This window comes from Bacillus rossius, chromosome 1, assembly GCF_032445375.1.
Source record: "Bacillus rossius redtenbacheri isolate Brsri chromosome 1, Brsri_v3, whole genome shotgun sequence".
NCBI classification, from domain to species: Eukaryota; Metazoa; Arthropoda; class Insecta; order Phasmatodea; family Bacillidae; genus Bacillus; species Bacillus rossius.
In genome coordinates, this window is record NC_086330.1 from 131,161,652 (window position 1) to 131,180,630 (window position 18,979).

General features: G+C 36.2%; 1 protein-coding gene across 1 annotated transcript in view; it reads right to left on the reverse strand.

Annotated features, from left to right (window-relative positions):
* The window catches only part of LOC134546147 (staphylococcal nuclease domain-containing protein 1), a 114,191-nt gene that overhangs the window by 90,138 nt on the left and 5,074 nt on the right, over window positions 1–18,979 (reverse strand). Inside the window, exon 4 of the mRNA XM_063388702.1 lies at window positions 11,137–11,300. Within this exon, the coding sequence (XP_063244772.1) occupies window positions 11,137–11,300 (164 nt within the window). The remainder of the gene's footprint in view (window positions 1–11,136; window positions 11,301–18,979) is intronic.

Genomic DNA, 18,979 nt, shown 5'->3' on the forward strand with positions numbered 1-18,979 from the left:
CAGCACTTAAGGCATTGCAGGCCCCGGTAAACCATTGGGACATGATCTTGCTCCCTATACTGAGCAAGTGCCTAGACTCTAAGCTTCAGGTAGAGTGGGAGATGACATTAGGTCGTGAGTTTCCCAACATTAATTCCTTTTGTACATTTCTGGAAAGGCACTGTAGGGCCCAGGAAGTAGTCTGTGGTGCATCTCGTGCTAAAACTTTGGGGACACAGCCCTTTAAGCAGAAACCCCCAACCCAATCTAAGTACCATACTAATGCTTTTCTTACTTCAACGCAGTCTTGCTGTATGTGCAGTGCATCTCATATGTTGCACCAGTGCCCCGACTTTCATAACCTGAACCCTCAGGATCGTTTTGCTGTTGTGAAGAAAGAAAAGTTGTGTTTAAACTGCCTTGGTAAAACACACCTTTTGAAACAGTGCACATCTACTTTCTCATGTCATAAATGTGGTATTAGACATCACACCTTATTGCATTTTGAAAATGATCATGTTCATGACAAAGTAGCACAGGTATCAGATGCTGACCAAGCTTCTTCTGGAGAAACTATATCCGCAGTCTCCTCAGTCACGTCAGCCGTTGCGAGAGCTGATCACACTGTTCTGTTGTCAACAGCTCAGGTGCAGATTTTATATGCTGCGGGTAATCCAATTGTTGTTAGGGCCTTGTTGGACACAGCAAGTCAGGCTAGCTTCCTTACTGAGCACTGCATGCAGAAGTTGCGGCTACATCGTGAAAGAACCCAGTTACCAGTCAGTGGGTTATCAGGCACCCAAGTGAACGTTGCTAAGGCTCGTGCTTCAATTGTAGTCATGCCAGTTGGTAGCACTGGTCCTCAGTTCACTATTGATGTATTTATTCTTCCACGGATAACTGGTAATTTGCCGAGTGTGGTGGTATCGCCCAATGTACGCAAGGCAGTCTCGAGCTTAAAGCTAGCGGATCCCTCATTTGATACGCCTGGCCCCATCGACCTGCTTATCGGTGCAGATGTGTTTCCCCTATTGGTTACAGGGGGCAGCATAGAGGGCCCACCTGTTGCATTAGATTCAGTGTTTGGCTGGATTTTGATGGGAAGGGTAGCTTCTAAGCCCGTTCCTGCGTACTCACAGTCCTTCACTGTCTCCTTGCTCTGTTCCTCCCCTCCATTGGGAGAAGTCATGAAGAAATTTTGGGAAGTTGAGGAGTACCCCACCATAAAGCATTATTCACCTGAAGATACACATTGTGAGAAAATGTTTGTTGAATCTCACAAGCGCATGGAGAATGGGCACTACAATGTATGTCTGCCATTCAACACCTCATCCCCTGAGTTGGGAGACACTCGTGCTCAAGCCATAAATCGCCTGCTTGGTGTGGAGAGGCGCCTTAAACGGAATCCCGATGTATCAGCAATGTACTCTGACTTCATGAAGGACTATCTGGTTGCAGGACATATGGAGAAGGTTCCTCCAGAACAAATACATTCAGTTCCATCATACTACATTCCTCGCCACGCTGTAGTTAAACCTGACAGTTCTACCACCAAGTTACGGGTGGTGTTTGATGCCTCGGCTAAGGGCTCCACTGGGAGATCATTGAATGACTGCCTACTTACTGGTCCCAAACTACAGAAAGAAATAATTGATGTTTTACTTAGCTTTCTGTCCCATGCGGTAGTATTCACTGCAGACATAAAACAGATGTATCGACAAATTTCTATCCATCAAAGGACCAGGATTACCAACGCATTGTCTGGAGGTTTTGTGACACTGATCCTGTTCAAGACTATCGCTTGAAGACGGTGACTTATGGAGTATCTGCAGCCCCATACCTAGCTCTTCGTACAATACAGCAGCTGGCTAAGGATGAGGCTGCAACCTTTCCGCTTGCATCTAAAGTCCTGTTATCTGACATTTATGTAGACGATGTTGTCACAGGGTCCAGTTCTATTGATTCAGCCCTGGATGCTCAAAGGGAACTTATTTATTGTCTTGCCAAAGGTGGTTTCAAACTAAGGAAATTCATGGGCAATCACCCTGCACTTCTTGATTGGCTTCCACATGAAGATGTTGAAACACCCCAGATGTTGAGCTTCGATCCTGATAGTCAGGCTATTGTCAAAGTCTTAGGACTACAATGGAGCCCAGCGTCAGACACATTTGCGTACAAAATTGAGGATAGCTCCAACCATGCCACAAAAAGAACCATCCTTTCGACGATTGCTAGAATATTTGACCCACTTGGTTGGCTTTGCCCTCTGTTAATGTACGCCAAACATTTGCTGCAGATTCTCTGGTTACGAACTATTGATTGGGACGCTGATCTTCCGTCTGAGCTGGCAGAACGTTGGCAGAAATTCAGACAGGAGCTCCCTTGCCTCACAGCTGTTGCTATTCCTCGTCACCTACAAGGCTCTGAGGGTTGCGTATATGAAATCCATGGTTTTTCGGATAGTTCTGAGACAGGCTTTGCTGCTGTTGTGTACTTACGCATCATAGAAGCTAACAACAGAATCAGCACTCGTTTGTTAGTCGAAAAGTCTAAAATAGCACCAGTCAAGATCCAGTCTTAGCCTCGCCTAGAGTTGTGTGGTGCCTTATTGCTGGCACGCTTGCTCAAACTTGTTGTTGCAACCTATCAAAAGGAGTTTAGTTTGTCATCAGTTACAGCTTGGACAGACTCTCAAGTGGTTTTGGCCTGGATTAACTCCTCTCCGCACCAGTTGAAAACCTTCGTGGCCAACCGAGTAAGTGAGCTTCAAGACTTGACACCCTCATCCTGGTGGCGACATGTATCATCTGAATACAATCCGGCGGACTGTGCCTCCCGTGGTCTTCTACCTACTCAGTTGCTAAACCACCACTTGTGGTGGACAGGGCCATTATGGTTACAAGAGCCAACTCAGTATTGGCCTCCAAAATCCCAACACGCTGTTGAAGCGGACCCAGCCCTTCTGGAACACAAGGCTGTGACGTTAGAAACAATGACCCACAATCGTGACTTAGAACATCTGGTAACCAGATTCAGCCGTCTTACCAAGTTGTTGAGGGTCACAGCATTTATGTTGCGTTTTATTCACAACTTGCGTACTTCCCACTCAGCACGCGTATATGGGAGCCTCACACCCTTGGAATTGAATCATGCGTTAAGGCTTTGGCTGCTTTGCACTCAATCTAGTTCATTCCAGGGGGACATTGATGCTCTTCGGAAAGCTTGTTGCACTTCTTCCCAAATTCGAAAACTAGTACCCTTTCTGGATGAGCATGGATTGGTTAGGGTGGGTGGCAGACTGCCTCAAGCTACAGTCCCATTTGAGCACAAACACCCATTGCTTCTGCCGAAATCCGATCCTCTGACTGATCTCATCGTACACCATTATCACGACAAAAATAATCATCCAGGAGTTGACACTCAGAGGTATTCTGAGGGAACAGTTTTGGATCTTGGGTGACAAGGATGCCATTACTCGCTTACTGCGTACGTGCTTGCGCTGCTTCAGGCAAAGATCCTCCTTTGCTCAACCTCGGATGGGAGCTCTTCCAGCCATGAGGGTTCAGCAGATCAAGCCCTTTGCTAAGTCAGGAGTCGACTATGCTGGACCATTTCCCATCAAACTTGCTAGAGTGCGCAGGGCACCCATCTTGAAGGCTTACCTTTGTATCTTTGTATGCTGTGCCACCAAAGCCGTCCACGTTGAACTGGTCTCTGATCTATCTACTGAGGCATTTCTTGCTACTTACAAGCGCTTCATTGGTAGGCGAGGAAGATCTTCAGACATTTACTCAGATTGTGGCACAAACTTTGTGGGAGCACACAATCACCTCAAGGAGCTTCAACAGCTAGTGTCGTCACCTGGTAATCAACAAGCCATCGCGGATGCCGTGTCTCAGCTCGGTATTACATGGCACACTTCAACCCACCTGCCGCTCCTCACTTTGGAGGCCTCTGGGAGGCTGGAGTCAAGTCTTTCAAAACCCATCTTCAGAAAGTGATTGGTGAGCAGGTGTTGACGTATGAAGAGTTGTACAGTGTACTGGTCCAGGTGGAAGCCACCTTGAATTCCCGACCGTTGTGTCCATTGAGCAGCGACCCCAACGACGTCAATGCGTTGACTCCTGGTCATTTCTTGACATTGGAACCATTGGTAACATTGCCAGAGCCTGATCTTCAGAATGTTCCGCTAAATCATCTAAATCGTTGGCAGCTTGTGGAGCGGCTACAGCAGGATTTCTGGCATCGCTGGCACAGAGACTATCTGCACACTTTGCAACAGCGACACAAGTGGCACAAACCAGCAACACCTCTTGTACCCCATCAGCTCGTGCTGCTGAAAGAAGAGATATCACCACCTCTTCAGTAGCGCCAGGGGCGTATCCAGAACCTTCACCCTGGAAAGGATGGTGTGGCAAGAGTGGCTACTGTGCGCACCATCACTGGATCTCTCAAACGCCCAGTGGTCAAACTCTGTCCCCTACCATTGTGCTGAAATGACATTTCAAGGTGGGCGGAATGTTCAGACTGTATATTAGTGTGTGTTATTTTGTGTCAGTAACATTTATTAGACCTGGACGTAATCAGTGCTTCTGAGAAGTCTCTGAATACTTCAAATTTGTATTTCCCGCGCTGCTGTGTAGTGGCAGCCATTATTCAGCAATCTCTGCCAATAGTTGGCAGCCCTGGACTTCCAGCCAGAAGTCAGTCATATTTTTCATCATGGCGGTGAGTAGTACTATGGTGTAGCCTCACCGTTAAATTGTAAATAATGGCATCTGTAATAGTTTTTGTATACAGTCCACTGAGTTATCGCGCTATAACACATTAATCACTCAAGATAATTTTGTATTCTTCATACATTATTCTATTTGATGTAGATTATTTGGCACATTAAAATATTAAAATTCTTACTTCCTTTGGTTTTAGTGAACATTAAAACAGTCCTTTTGTTTAGTTTTTAAAGTATTTTATTTAAAATTGAGCTGTTTTAAATTTTAAAAAATTAGTAAAGATATCTTTTTTTATAGATCTCTCAGACCTTAACATTCTAAGAAAAAATAAGCATAACAGCCTATGCTAGGGGAAAGATTTTTTGGTTTTATTTTTAAGGCAATTTCATTTTTAAAACATGAGAATTCTATATTATTATTTTTTTATTTTTTTTTAAATTAAAATTATTATTTTCATAAAGCAATTTATTTGGATACTATTTTGTACCAACTTCACGCCGACAAAATCAAGTTCAATGATTTTAATATATTAAAATAATTATAGTGTGTTTTCCAAATTGTATTAATGATGCATTGACATACTTTAAGGGATTATTTCAGTTTTATAGCAATTCACCATATAATCTTGTCCCTATGATGTAAACAAGTTTTGATGTTCAGAAGAAAATAAGTATCGATCAACAAAAAAAATAAGAAAAAAACACTATGACAGTCTAGTGTGCAGTGCTAGATATAACAGTATTCTAATTATTTATGAGAAAACATTGGGAGTAGCATGCAAGTAACTAAATGAACACACGTTTGGAACCACAACCATGCCAGATTAGTGATCTTGCTGGATTTTCAATTAATATAGATTTAATGGGAATATCAAGTGTGGAAATGTGCAGCGTAAAAATATGAAACACAATACTGAAATTAAAACCAACAGTAACTATTAACTCGGAGTGAACTAAAAATGCTGGCAGTGTAGTAACTCGACCAAGGTCAACAGCCGGTTCCACTGGAGCTGGATTACGGGAATGTGCCTAACCATTGTGGAGCCAGCTAGTGTCTAAAATGAAATTATCTAATTTATTTAATAATTTCATCAATTCTAGCCAAACTCTCCCAGTATCAAGAATTGTTTTACGATACTTGAGTGTAAAAGTCAAGGTATGGTGTTTCAAAGGTACGTTAAATAATAATATCGTAACTTTAGACCTTGGAATAAAGTGTAATAAAAATCCAAATGTACTGTTTATATTCATGTGTAGTGCGTGTTATGACGGTGACAAAACACTTTGACATAATTATATAAAACAACACGTAACATGAATATAACCTTAAAATACCTTATTCTAAGCTACAGATGGAATTTGATATGACTATCAACTTCAAGCATCCAACAATTCTAATAACACTTGAGTGAGTTGTTTTCAATATCAAATGTTAAATATTTAAGTGTTAATTAAAAGTATTTCGTACAATTAAAGTCACACATTAAAATGAAAGGTAAAATTAGTAAGTTATCAATTCTTAACTAAAATCAGTCCTGTAGAGCGTGGACCACTGGGTACGTTCAAGCAGCACTTGTCAGCAAAAGATAATAACACATTATTATACTACCAAATTCCATCTGTACTGAGTCATATTATCATGATCGGGATCACGATTCCGGGATTTGATTCTAAATGTAAAGATGAACCAGTTAAGAATGTTTTCTTTACAGAGGATATCCTTTATAATACTAAAGAGTCTAGATTGGTCAAAACAAGGTTCGTTGCACAAAAAAACTGAAATTAGTTCAGGGACTTCTATACGGCGAGTCTTCGGTTGATGGGGTAAGGGACCAAACCTTGATGTAGGATAACCACGAGACGTGTAGGCTCTCGGAGACTCCTTGGTTCAACACGTCAAGGACAGCGGTAGTTGTGTTGCTCCTCTGTCCTCTAGCGTGCGGCAGGAATACGCGCCGTAACACCTCCATCCTTCCGGATATGGGTTGCAACAGGACTGGACTGCGCGACGTTCATTCTTCCTGGGCTCAAACTGTGACTTCTCATTTTGACAGGATTCTTCTTTCTTCGTATTACAAATGGTATTAAATCTTCGTAGTAGTCATAGAATATCAAGTGAATTTGGAAATCTCTTGAAAAACGGATTTCCTACGATTTCTCTTCTTAGAAATAATTATTTAAAATCTTGGTATTTGAGTATAATCTTCCGTAGATTAAATATAGTTATTCTCTTACAAACTCAACTACTATTTTTGTAGTAGCGGTTTTTTCAAATCTTCGAATAAATGTATTAAATTATATATCAATTTAAAAATGTGTTGCATTTTAGCTGCTGTCTCGATCAAGTCTCCATTCGTTCTAAAAGAATATTTTTTCCTCACTAATAAACAATTTTCTTTCGTTTGTTTTAAAACAAAAGATAATAAAATTACTGAACATTTCTGACGTGTTCATCCTCAAATTAATCGTTAATTCAAAATACTACTGCTATACTAACTTTGACAATATTTAAAAATAAAATAAACATAGAGTAATACATAGACAAACAATAACGAAAGAAATTTACAGTCTGGGTTGATCACAGAGTCCAAATAAACATAAGAAATGAAATATAAAGAAACTAAATAAATATTACATGAAATTAAATATTTAATTTCTATAAATCGTAAATATTGCCTTTATACCATAGAATGCCAGGTTACACACCTATTACTGTAGCCTGAAAACAGCTGCAAGCAGTCGCAGAAATTAACATTCCTATAGACAGGCTAGGTGCCAAAGCTCTCATTGCTGAACTGGCTAAGAACTTCACTATTTTGTCAGTCAGCACAGACCATTAAAAAATCCTAAATTAAAAAAGAGTATGGACCATAAGGATCTTACTGTTGACAGCTTCCATACCATTACAACACAAAACGTATTGCACCGGAAAGCAAGCCACTTTGAGGGGTCAGCGTCATCAGTGGAAAATAGTGGTACAGCACCTCCCACTTGCACGGCTGGCCGCCATTGCATAAAGGGGGAAGGAACAATGATCTTGTAAACATAGCCACAGACCCGAGGTTTTAAATACAGCAGCCACGCCCAAAAAGGTGCTTTGTGGGGTTGGTCGAGATGACAGCCGGCTGCGCTGCTAGTACCTCTAGTACCTCTCAGTCCCGCATTCCACCTCAACGAGAGGCCCACGGCCACAGGCAAGAAGCACAACGAAGGTGAGAGAGTCATTTATTAACAAGTGTAATAGGGAGGTGGTTAGGTCTTCACTTAATATATGTTGATAGGGCATAAGTATTAACTTAACCGGGTGATGAATATGGTAGTCTTTGTGACCACTGTAGACTGTTGTGAAAACCTGTCAGTAAAGTTAATGTTGAAACTTTCCTGGCCTTTGAATCCTCATGAGATTGCTGTAAGGAAAATGTGATAACATCGAGGCAGAGAGGGCCTGCTAAGGTAATTGGGTAAGGTACTAAACATTATCTGATGGCTGAATCAATTAATGTAGTAGCATAAAACATCTTCAGTACACATGAAAGTTGTGCAAGAGGAAAAACAAAGGTAGGGTGTTACATTGCACAGTAATTCACAGAAGCTTACTGCTACAAGGTGTCTACTGAATACCAAATGAGTGTTCACAAATCTTAGCCATGCTGGGGTGTTGAGCGATCAAAGCCACAGAAGGGACATGATTCCTAAACTCTTACTCTAGACAATTTCCCTGACCAATAAAACAACTTTTCCTGTATCATCAATCAATCTTGCATAAGTTAACATAAATATATTAAACTGCACAAACACTTATTGAAACACATTTCAACCTTATGTAACATGTAAAACTAACCATAAAATCTTTACCTGCACAATACACAGTGTGCACTGATATCAAGTCCCTCAATGCTATTCAACCAATTTGTAGACTGGATGTCTACAAATAACCAATTTCACAATTTTTTCAGTACCTTTAAATAACATTTTCTTAGAACATTTTAATATTGCAAGATTTTCTTATGATATTTTTATATGAAAGTCATTTTTAAGTATACTAAGTAATATGAAACTTAATAATGAATAAATCAATTATATACAGGAACGTTATAATTTCCACAAAAATTAAGTGGACGGTCTCCAACTTCTGTGCATAATGTAGAATTTAGCAAAATGCTATTAGATATTAAAGTTTCATGACTTCCAGCAACATAACACTTTATTTCATGATGCTTTCCTGACTTTCATTACTTTTTCATAACATTCATACAAAACTAGGCCTGTACACCTACCAATTTTTTAATGCAAGGCGAATATGAAAGTGAATGTTTAAAATATTTTTTAAGCCAAATTGAATTGCGAATATTTTTCTCAGCAAGGCTAAATTACACTTATTTTTATAAAAAACTGGAAGTAAAAATAATATTTTAACATTTGTAATGATAAAACCAACTGGGACCTATGTAACACCATTCAATAGAAATTATAAAATGACCATGCATAAAATTAAATTTAAACATTCATAAAAGACCTTTTTGTTTGTTTTAAGTAACCCACTTCATTCACACAATAAAAATATAACACACAAAATATAATCATTTTCAGACCATATGTGATTAGTAGATTTGCCCCATTTCAAAAATAACAGTACTTAGGCATTTTCAAAGTCACGTGATGTAGGGCCTTTTAAAAAACATCTTAAAATGTTTTAAAATTTGTATTAACATTTTTTATGAACAAAAAGCTAGCCCATTATTAAAATAAATACTAAAATATAAAAAATACCAATTGAAAAACCCTTTTTTTTTTGTTACATGCAGCAAATTATTACGTTGGCCCCATACACTGATAAATGTCACTCTAATAGAAAGAAATTGATATACAAATAACTGCTTATTGAAATTTTCTTGCTTTGATACAAATCTATGACTTACCATGTGACATATATCCTAAATCGTTGTTACTATTAAATGTTTAGAAACTTTAAAAAAATGTTCCATGAAGTATACCCTGTTTTATCGCATAATCGTCGCACGCGCATAATCGTTGCACCTATATTTTAGGGCATCAAAATTTGGATAAAAAACCTCTCCCATAAACGTCGCATGATGTTTTTGGTCCTGCTATTAAATTTTGAGCGCCTTGTGTAGGTATCTTTTCCGTATAAACAATGTATTTTAAAGTAGAAATCTAATATTTATTCAGACATTACTCCTTACTTATTTAATTAACCGAAATACTGAGTTGTCTGATGTGTAAATTTTCTTTTAAAGACTTTTTAAAAATTATAACCTTCACCTTTTCATTTGCATCGCCACGGTGTACCGCTTATAAAAATGTAGCCAGTACTAGTTAGCATCATCCATGTTTGGCTATGTTGCTTCCCGTATAGAGCGCGCACACGTAGCCGAATATCGATATATGTAGATATCTCGCCAATTGCATGCAACGGGCACTCTCTGTCGAGTGCGGAGTTAACTACATTTGATGGCCCACACTCTTTCGTAGTGTGTATTACGACGTTAGTTATGCGTTAGTTCAGGCTCGCATTCGGGTCGCAGATTTTGTTTTTCTATTTAAAGTTGAAGTAAGATTTTTGTTGCATAACTTATTAATTTATATTGTTTGGCGTGCTTTTGTATACTCTACATTTTAAATTAACGTACTTTCCATGAATGGGTTTTGTTTTTATAAATAACTTTACCTAAAAAAAAATAATTTGTTCCGCATAAAAATCGCACCCCTACTTTTTAAACTTGATTTTAGTATAAAATGTGCGACAATTATTCGATAAAACACAGTACTTTAAAAAGTGTGCTTGAAAGTGATGTAAATGTCAAATGTTCCTTCAAAACACTATGAACATTGCTGTAATTAGGTTTTCTCATATTAATGTTGCTGATCATACCAACCAAACAAATGTTTAGTTATGATTGTCTGCACTTGTGAGATTAAAAAGTACAATTTCATAATTTAAAATTTGGGTTTATCACTGAGAAGCAGCGATTCTTAGGCATGCAGTGTTTTTAAGTTTCATAAAAAATGTGAAGCTTCTCTTCTCATCAGTCGTGAAGCTTGACATCACATTTGAAGCTTCAAATAAAACAAATGGCAAATTTACTGGCGAAGTCAAATTGGATATTAAAAAGATGCTTTGATTTGATTCGCCGAGTTGAATCTTTGCAAATGCCACGATAAAACCAATAAATTTGATTGAACTTTGATATAATACATTATTAAGACTGTCGACATTTGATGGTGCTTAAAATTAATACACAAATAATTAATTTATTGTTTCTCTTAATGATAAAAACAAATTGGATTCGAGGTTAAGATACAACCTGGTTTTAAGACATTATAGGAACACACTACCATTTTGCAGGTTTTGAAGACCTCTGAGTTATCCCGTCGGTTGTAACCCTGAGCGAGGTGGTGCTCACCTGCGCCCCAGTTGCCGCCCATTTGCCCTTGCCCGCGGCCTTGGCCTGGTCCTCCAGCGCGATGAGCTCCTGCAGCTCGGGGCTGATCCTCACTCCTTCCCGCCGCACCGACACCAGCCCTTCCTCCACCAGCTTCTTCGTCAGGTTCTCCCCTGTAGCCGTATCTGTTCACAAAAGCTCTGCCATTTCATTTTTACCATGGTATCGGATATCCGCCGATACTCAGTTCTTGGGCAATACCAAGATAGCAACACAAGTATCAGAGGTATCGAAAAAAGTACACACAGTACACAGTCCTAGTTTTAATAAAATTTTCATCTTGATTAATTATTTTAATTACATTTATAAAATCAATCATAAAAATTAATTAACTTAGGCAATGTTTAGCTACAAGTAAAAAGATATGAAAATGTTTACATAATATGTAAGAGAAGCAAAATTTTCAATAAACATGATTTGACTTCAGATTTGCAAAAAAAAATTACATTATCGAACATATCTATAAAACCAAATGTGTTTGAATTATTTATTCATATGGTATTTGTAATTGTTTATTGATCTTACTGTAAGTATATTATATGGTGAATAGCTATAAAACAGGAATAACAGCAAAATTAAGTCAATGCACCACCAACCACAGAAATGAAAGTAAATAACACCACATAACATCAAAATGCAGTGAAAGTCACCTCAATTGCCTCAGTACAGCTATTAAAATATACAAAAAAAAACATTATTTAGTTTCTATCTATTGTTTTTTACAGTAAAGTAAAAAAAAAACAGTCTCAAAGGCTATTGAGAAATATTTCAAGAAAATGAAAATGTAAATGTATAATGATTTTAGGCTTATAATATATATATATATATATATATTACTGAATGTTTAGTTGCAGGATTTTGTTTAACTTACTCTCATCAATATATGTATCAGTATTGTTTAATGTACACATTTGAAGTGTCTTACCACAAATATAAGTGTGCTTGATATGTACTTATTATTACATTTGTTTTAATTTTTAATCACGATAAAGACTAAATACACAATTTTCAATGACGAAATTTGCTTTTTTTTATAACACCATAACATTTTGGTGCTATAGGAATATAGTGGTATCAGGAATCTGTATCAAAAAAGGCGGTATCAAAAAACACCTAATATTTATGTTTCCTGAGTACCTTCAAACTGGTGGTTTAGCTATCACTCGCAACCTAAGGCTGAATCAATCCGAAATTCAGAACAGTCGGACATCCATCTTCTGATATACCCCTGGCACACTGAACATGAATGCAATCTTGGGGAAGAAATAGAAACCTTCATAATAAACATGACGAAACATGATGGAAGAACTGAATAATAAACATGAAAGAGGGTTTGTTTTCTTACCATGTAAATTTTAAAAACATCTGGTAGCAAAGTTAAGAGTTTTAAATTTTTTGCCTATGACGGAAATAGGAGTATTCAGGGGTTGGGGAATAAATCCCCCACTACTTCAAAACTAAAAAAAAATGTATCATTCCCACCAACCAATGAATAGAATTTGAAAGCAAACAGCAGGCAAAGTGGTTATATTCCCTTCCTCCCATATCAATAAATGAAATTCTTATTTATGCTCCTTTATAGAAACCTACAAATCTGAATACATTTAAAGCCAAGATAAAGAGACACAAAAGAATCAACACTAAGCAAAAGAACACTCTGCCGATGCATTTGGACAGAGTAGGATTTATAGCCAAAAAAATGTAAACAGGTGATTCAGAGTTGTTAATACATGCCACTTGTACTTCCTTGAGAATTATTAACAAAAAAAAACAAGGGGCACATCCACACAGCATTCCATTTAATGTTTGCATAAAATATTCCTAATCACTTTATGATACACTATGTTACAGTTCTGTTATACGCATCCTTGGTTAAGTTGGTTTAAGCCAGGTGAACTAAATTAAAAAATCCCAAATCCAAGATTTATATACCCATCTTATTGCACGTGAATAATTTTGCATGCAGTCTTACTTGAAATCAAAATATTGGAGAACAGAGAGATGATCCTGGTAGGTAAAACAACTGCACAATTTATTCAGCAAAAATTAATTACATATTGGATACTGAATAATAATAGTTTTACTATGATGCTCTTTACATTTACCATAGGATTCATTTAAAATGTTATCTAATGATATGAAATAATGAATAGTTAAAATAATGTAGGTAGCTAAAATATGATTATTAAACTCACACAAAACTGCATTTCCAAGAAGGGGGGTGTGGGGGGTGTGTTAACAAAACTATTACACTAGAACCTCGATAATCCGAGCTGGATGGGACCGGGGCCAACTCGGATTATCAGAACCTCGGATTATTGGAAATACAAATAAAAACACGCAAAATCAATTTCTAATACATATGTCGATGTTTTAATAAAAATAAAATACAAACACATTGAAAGGCAGATTAGAAATATATACATAATTATTTTTTTAAATAATCTATTATTGTTTTTTGTTTTTTTAATACTCCTCGCTTCTCAGCTGCTCGTGTGCTCCACTTCTTAAAAAACATTACGTCATTTGGCGTGACGTCATCTTGCTGCTCCACGTATTCGAGTGCCTTTTCTAAGCGTAGAAACCCATCTGCATGGCTAATTTTTTTGTTGGTTTCTTCTTCCCCTTGTTCGTCTTTTTCGGTGTCCTCATCCCGGTTGTTGACCATTTCAATAATTTTCTCATCCGTCAATTCTTCAATTTCATCACTGTCTAACCACTTCTTAACCTCTTCAGCACTGGATTCCATTTCACAGCCAGGGATTGCCACCATTAAATTCAATAGAGTCATATTATCACAGTCATCTTCAACTGTTTCTTCTTCTTCACTTTGTGAAACTCTCGGTTTTATAAGTTTTGACCAGGATTTCTGTATAGTTTCCTGTTTAATTTCTGACCACGCATCAACTAACCAATAGATAATGTATTTTATATTAACTGTTTTTAGCATATCTACTAATGAAATTTCTTCTTCTTGCAAAATATATGTCAGAAGCATGCGTCTGTACTTTTTCTTTATTGTCGCAATGACGCCTTGGTCCATAGGTTGAATGAGGCTAGTCACATTTGGGGGCAGGAAAACAGTTTTAATTTCATCACTTGAAAGCTCTTCTACGTTTGGATGGGATGGAGCGTTGTCAATAACCAACAGTGCTTTTCTCAGTAATTGTCGTTCTTTTAAAAAGTTTCTACTGAAGGAACAAATTCCTCAAAGAACCAATTTTTAAAAATGGTCGTATTCATCCACGAGTTCTTTTGATTTTTGTATGCGACGGGTAGTGCGTTCATATTTACATTTTTAAAAGCTCTAGGTTTTTTTGATTTTCCTATCACCAAGGGACGAAGCTTATGTGTCCCAGAGGCATTGGAACATGGCATAACAGTAATTCGTTCCTTGCTCTTTTTATGCCTAGGAGCGGAAATCTCGTCTTTGGATGCTAGACTCTTGTCAGGTAGCATTTTAAAATTTAACCCAGTCTCGTCACAGTTATATAATTGATCATGTGTGTAGCCCCCTTCTTCGATCATGCTTTGAAATTTTTGAACATAGTTTTCAGCGCCAGCAGCATCAGCTGAAAGCTTTTCTCCTGTGATATGCAATTGCCGCACACCGTATCTTTTTTTCCATTTATCCAGCCATCCTTTACTGGCATTAAAATTGCTTTCACCTTCTTGTAATTTATTACGAAAATACTGCGCTTTTTCTTGTAATATAGGCCCAGAAAAAGGGACACCTTTTTGCCGCTGTGCTAAAAACCATGAAAACAAAGCTTCACTTGTTTTTTCGTACTCACTTTTTTTCATACGAGATCTGGATGTTGTAGCCTGAGAAAGATTTTTTTGAGTTTGCCATAACTCCAATTTCTGTCTGTTGCGCCTCCAGTCACCCACAGTAACAGCACTCACTCCTAAATCACGCGCAATTGTTTTTAGCAGCTCACCTTTATCAACCGCGTCAGCCCTTCTAATTTATCACTTAATGATATTTCAGTATGTTTTCTTTTACTCATACTGGTTCGTAATAGAACTGGGACGTAACTACATAGATGTGCTCACGGCGAAGAACTTATGGGAACTAAAAATTGCCCTCTGGAGGGAACGCGGGGAAGTGACGAGGGGGCGGAGGATCTAGGCCGATGGAGAAAAGGGGTTTCCCCCAATGTTCTAAAAATAGATTCTTGAGACTTCTGACAGGGGTGGGCCGCTACCTGCTATGTACAGTCACTTACCCAACTCACCCCATCAGGCCTTCCTCCTCAACGTAGCCCTGGCCGTCCCTACATGTATGTGTGTTTGCAAAATTCATATTTTTTTCTTTCTCATAACCCCCGAAACTGACTCGGATTATTGGGAACTCGGATTATCGGAGCTCGGATTATCGAGACCCTAGTGTATTTTAAAGTATTACAACATTGCTGGATTGCCTTGAAAAAAAGTATTTCTGAATTTCCAATCATATCTGAAATAGGTACTCTGTAATAGGGAGGGCAAAGAATTTCAAGAATTATGAAAGATAAAACATTAACACGAAAAAATTTTTTTTGAAAATTATTAAACCTGTTATAATACCTACTTCCTGTAACTGACAACAAATTCAATAACTTCCTAACAATATTATTAAGTTACTAAACCAAACAACTTCAAAACATTTCACTAGTGAGTTTTCCAGAATACAGACTGAACAGTGTGCTCTTTTTTGCTTTTCACGTACCTATGTGCTCCAGTTCACGAGTTACAGGGCTTTTATTGCCGAAGCTAACTTAGCTTTAAAATCTTCATAAGGATTTCTTTTCCAGCTCCACAAAGATAAGGCTTGCAAGGTAAGATACACAGCATTTGCTACTGATCTCTAGCTGGTTATATCATCAATTGATTATCATCAATGGCGGCCGGATTGGAGGTACGAGAGTTTGTCGGGATAAAGGACAAAATTGTGTATGACTATAAATGTGGAAAGTATAAAAAGATAGTAAAGAATGGTATACTATGTGATGGATGCAAATTGTGGCATCATTTTAACAAATGTAGTGATGTTGATGACTGTAAAAGTGTTATCGGTGAATGGTATTGTGTCGAATGTAAACAAAACATACTCAAAAATGGCGAACAAGAAAAAACCAAGAATAAAATAATTTTTCAACCACAAAACAAAATAATGAAAATATTGTATGAATAAATTGAATCACTGAAAACAACTATAAATATTTTAAGAGAAGATCTAGTAATAGAAAGAAATGAAAGAGAACAAGAAAGATGTGCCCAATCCCGGACAAGAGAAACAACATGGTCAGAAGTGGTTAAAAGTAGTACATACAAGTGATAAACTATTAACCAAAACTACAGCTGTTTCTTTATGTAAAAAATATGACATTCTTAGTAAAAGAAAAAACAAAAAAAAAACAAAGTATAATAAACCAACTGAATAATGAAGAATAAAAAACACGAAAAAATAAGATAAATATTTATGCTGATAGCCAAGGTATAGGATTGGCTCAAGAATTTAATCAGGTAAATGAAGACTATCAAGTGCCAAGTCTCATCAAACCAGAAGCTTCTATAATTGAAGTGGTGAGAGGAATAAGAGAAGACAAGACATGTCTCAAGAAAGAAGATGAGGTAGTAATAGTAGCAGGTGGAAATGATGTGTTCAAGAATGAATCAAAAAATGTGTATCTCAGTTTGAAATCTGTATTACCTTCATTATGTAACATAAAAGTGGTGGTATGTACAATCCCACACAGATTTGACTTGATGGATAACTCATGCCATGTGTAAATATAGAGATAAGGAAAACTAATGAAAAAATTCTGACTCCCTGTGGTAAGTACAATTTCGTACGAGTAATAGATGTTAGGGATTTTCCTAGAACATGTTTTACAAGACATGGATTGCATTATAATAAGAATGGTAAGAGAAACTTAGCCTCTAAAATTTTAAGTAATATATCTAGTAAAGTAGTCAATAACAACATAATTCAATTACCTTGGGTTACAGTTCAAAAAAACTAATTACAAATACAATGGACCATCTTTTGGATAACTCTAATGGCCTATTTCGATTACGAAATATTATACAGAAGGTTGAAACTAATTTAGATAACGGTAATTTAATAGATAACTTAAAATGTAAAACACAACTTATAAAATTTTTACATGTAAATATACAATCAATAATAAACAAATTTTTGGATTTAGATGTAGCTCTTTCAATTTTAAATAGTGGCTGAATCCTGGGGAAGCTGAAATTAGACATTTAGGATTAATAAATTATTATATTGTCTCAGCTTTCTTTTATGGTAAATGTAAAATATTCACCTTACTGTAAAGAACTAAGTTATATACCAAAATTTGGTGTTCCTAAGGAATTTGAATGTTCAGGAATCAGTATTACATGTAAATATGGTAATGTTGTAGTTGTTTGTATATATAGGTCTCCAAATAGTAAATTAAGCTTATTTTTTAAAAATTTTTAATCATTATTACATTTAATTTTTAGACAAAATGCTACTTATGAAACTGTAATATGTGGAGATTTGAATATTGATTTTGCTGTAAATAGTAAAGAAAGCGAAAGGCTTATAGAGATTATGGATACATATAACCTGGCAAACAAAGTGTCTGGATATATACGTGTAGTGACACAGTCCAAAACTGCAATAGACTATGTTATTACAAACATTCACTCTCTAAAAGTAGAAAATATCGAATTAGGACTTTCTGACCACTTAGCTCAGAAAATTGATTTTACTGGGCTGAATATTGATTCGAAACATATATTATGTAAATTAAATATACAAAAATTAGGAAATTTACTGATTATCAAATGAACACTTTTATTCAATGTCATGTAATGATTGGGGAGAGGTTTTTAGGGGTGAGAACGTAAACATTAAATTTAATACATTTCTCGATATTTTTCTGAAGTACTTTGAAAATTATTTTCCAGCTAAAATACAATGTAAATCAGGAGTAATCCACACAGATAAAAAGAATTGGGTAACGAAAGGTATTAAAATTTCAAGCAATAAATTAAAAGAATTACACTCTTTCGTTAAAAATAATAAAACTAATGTTGAAATTTTAAATTACTACTATAAACGGGTGTATAAAAGAGTGATAAAAGGAGCTAAAAAATTGCAAGGCAAATTACTTTTAGAAAGATCACAGAACAAAACAAAGAATTTGTGGAAAATAATAAATGATGAAACCAAATCAGGCAATGAAAAAAAAGTATTAATAAATTAATAATTGGAAATAAGATTATAAATTCACAGATTGAAATTGCTAATTATTTTAATGATTTTTTTTAAATGTTGGGACATTAAAAGCTAATGATATTAATAATATTAGGCATCCCCCTGAAATATTTCTAAAGAAAACTAAAAGAATTGATGTTAATTTTATACTATATCCTGTAACTGAGAGAGAGGTCGCAAAAGCTATTGCGTTATTAAGTAATACAACATCAATGGATTTTTATAACTTATCATCTTTTATTATTAAAAAATGTGCAAAACAAATTTTAATTCCAATAACTCATATCATTAAATGCTTCAATAAACGAAGCTACTTCTCCTGACAGAATGAAAATTACTAAACTAATACCTTTATATAAAAAAGGAAGTAGAACTTATGTTAACAATTATAGGCCAATAAGTTTACTTCCAATTTTTTTCAAAAATACATGAAATAATTATGCATACAAGACTAGTAAAATTTCTTGAGACTAATAATATTTTACATCCTCACCAGTTCGGCTTTCAAAAAAATAATTAACCACATTGGCTATTCATCAGTTAATTAAA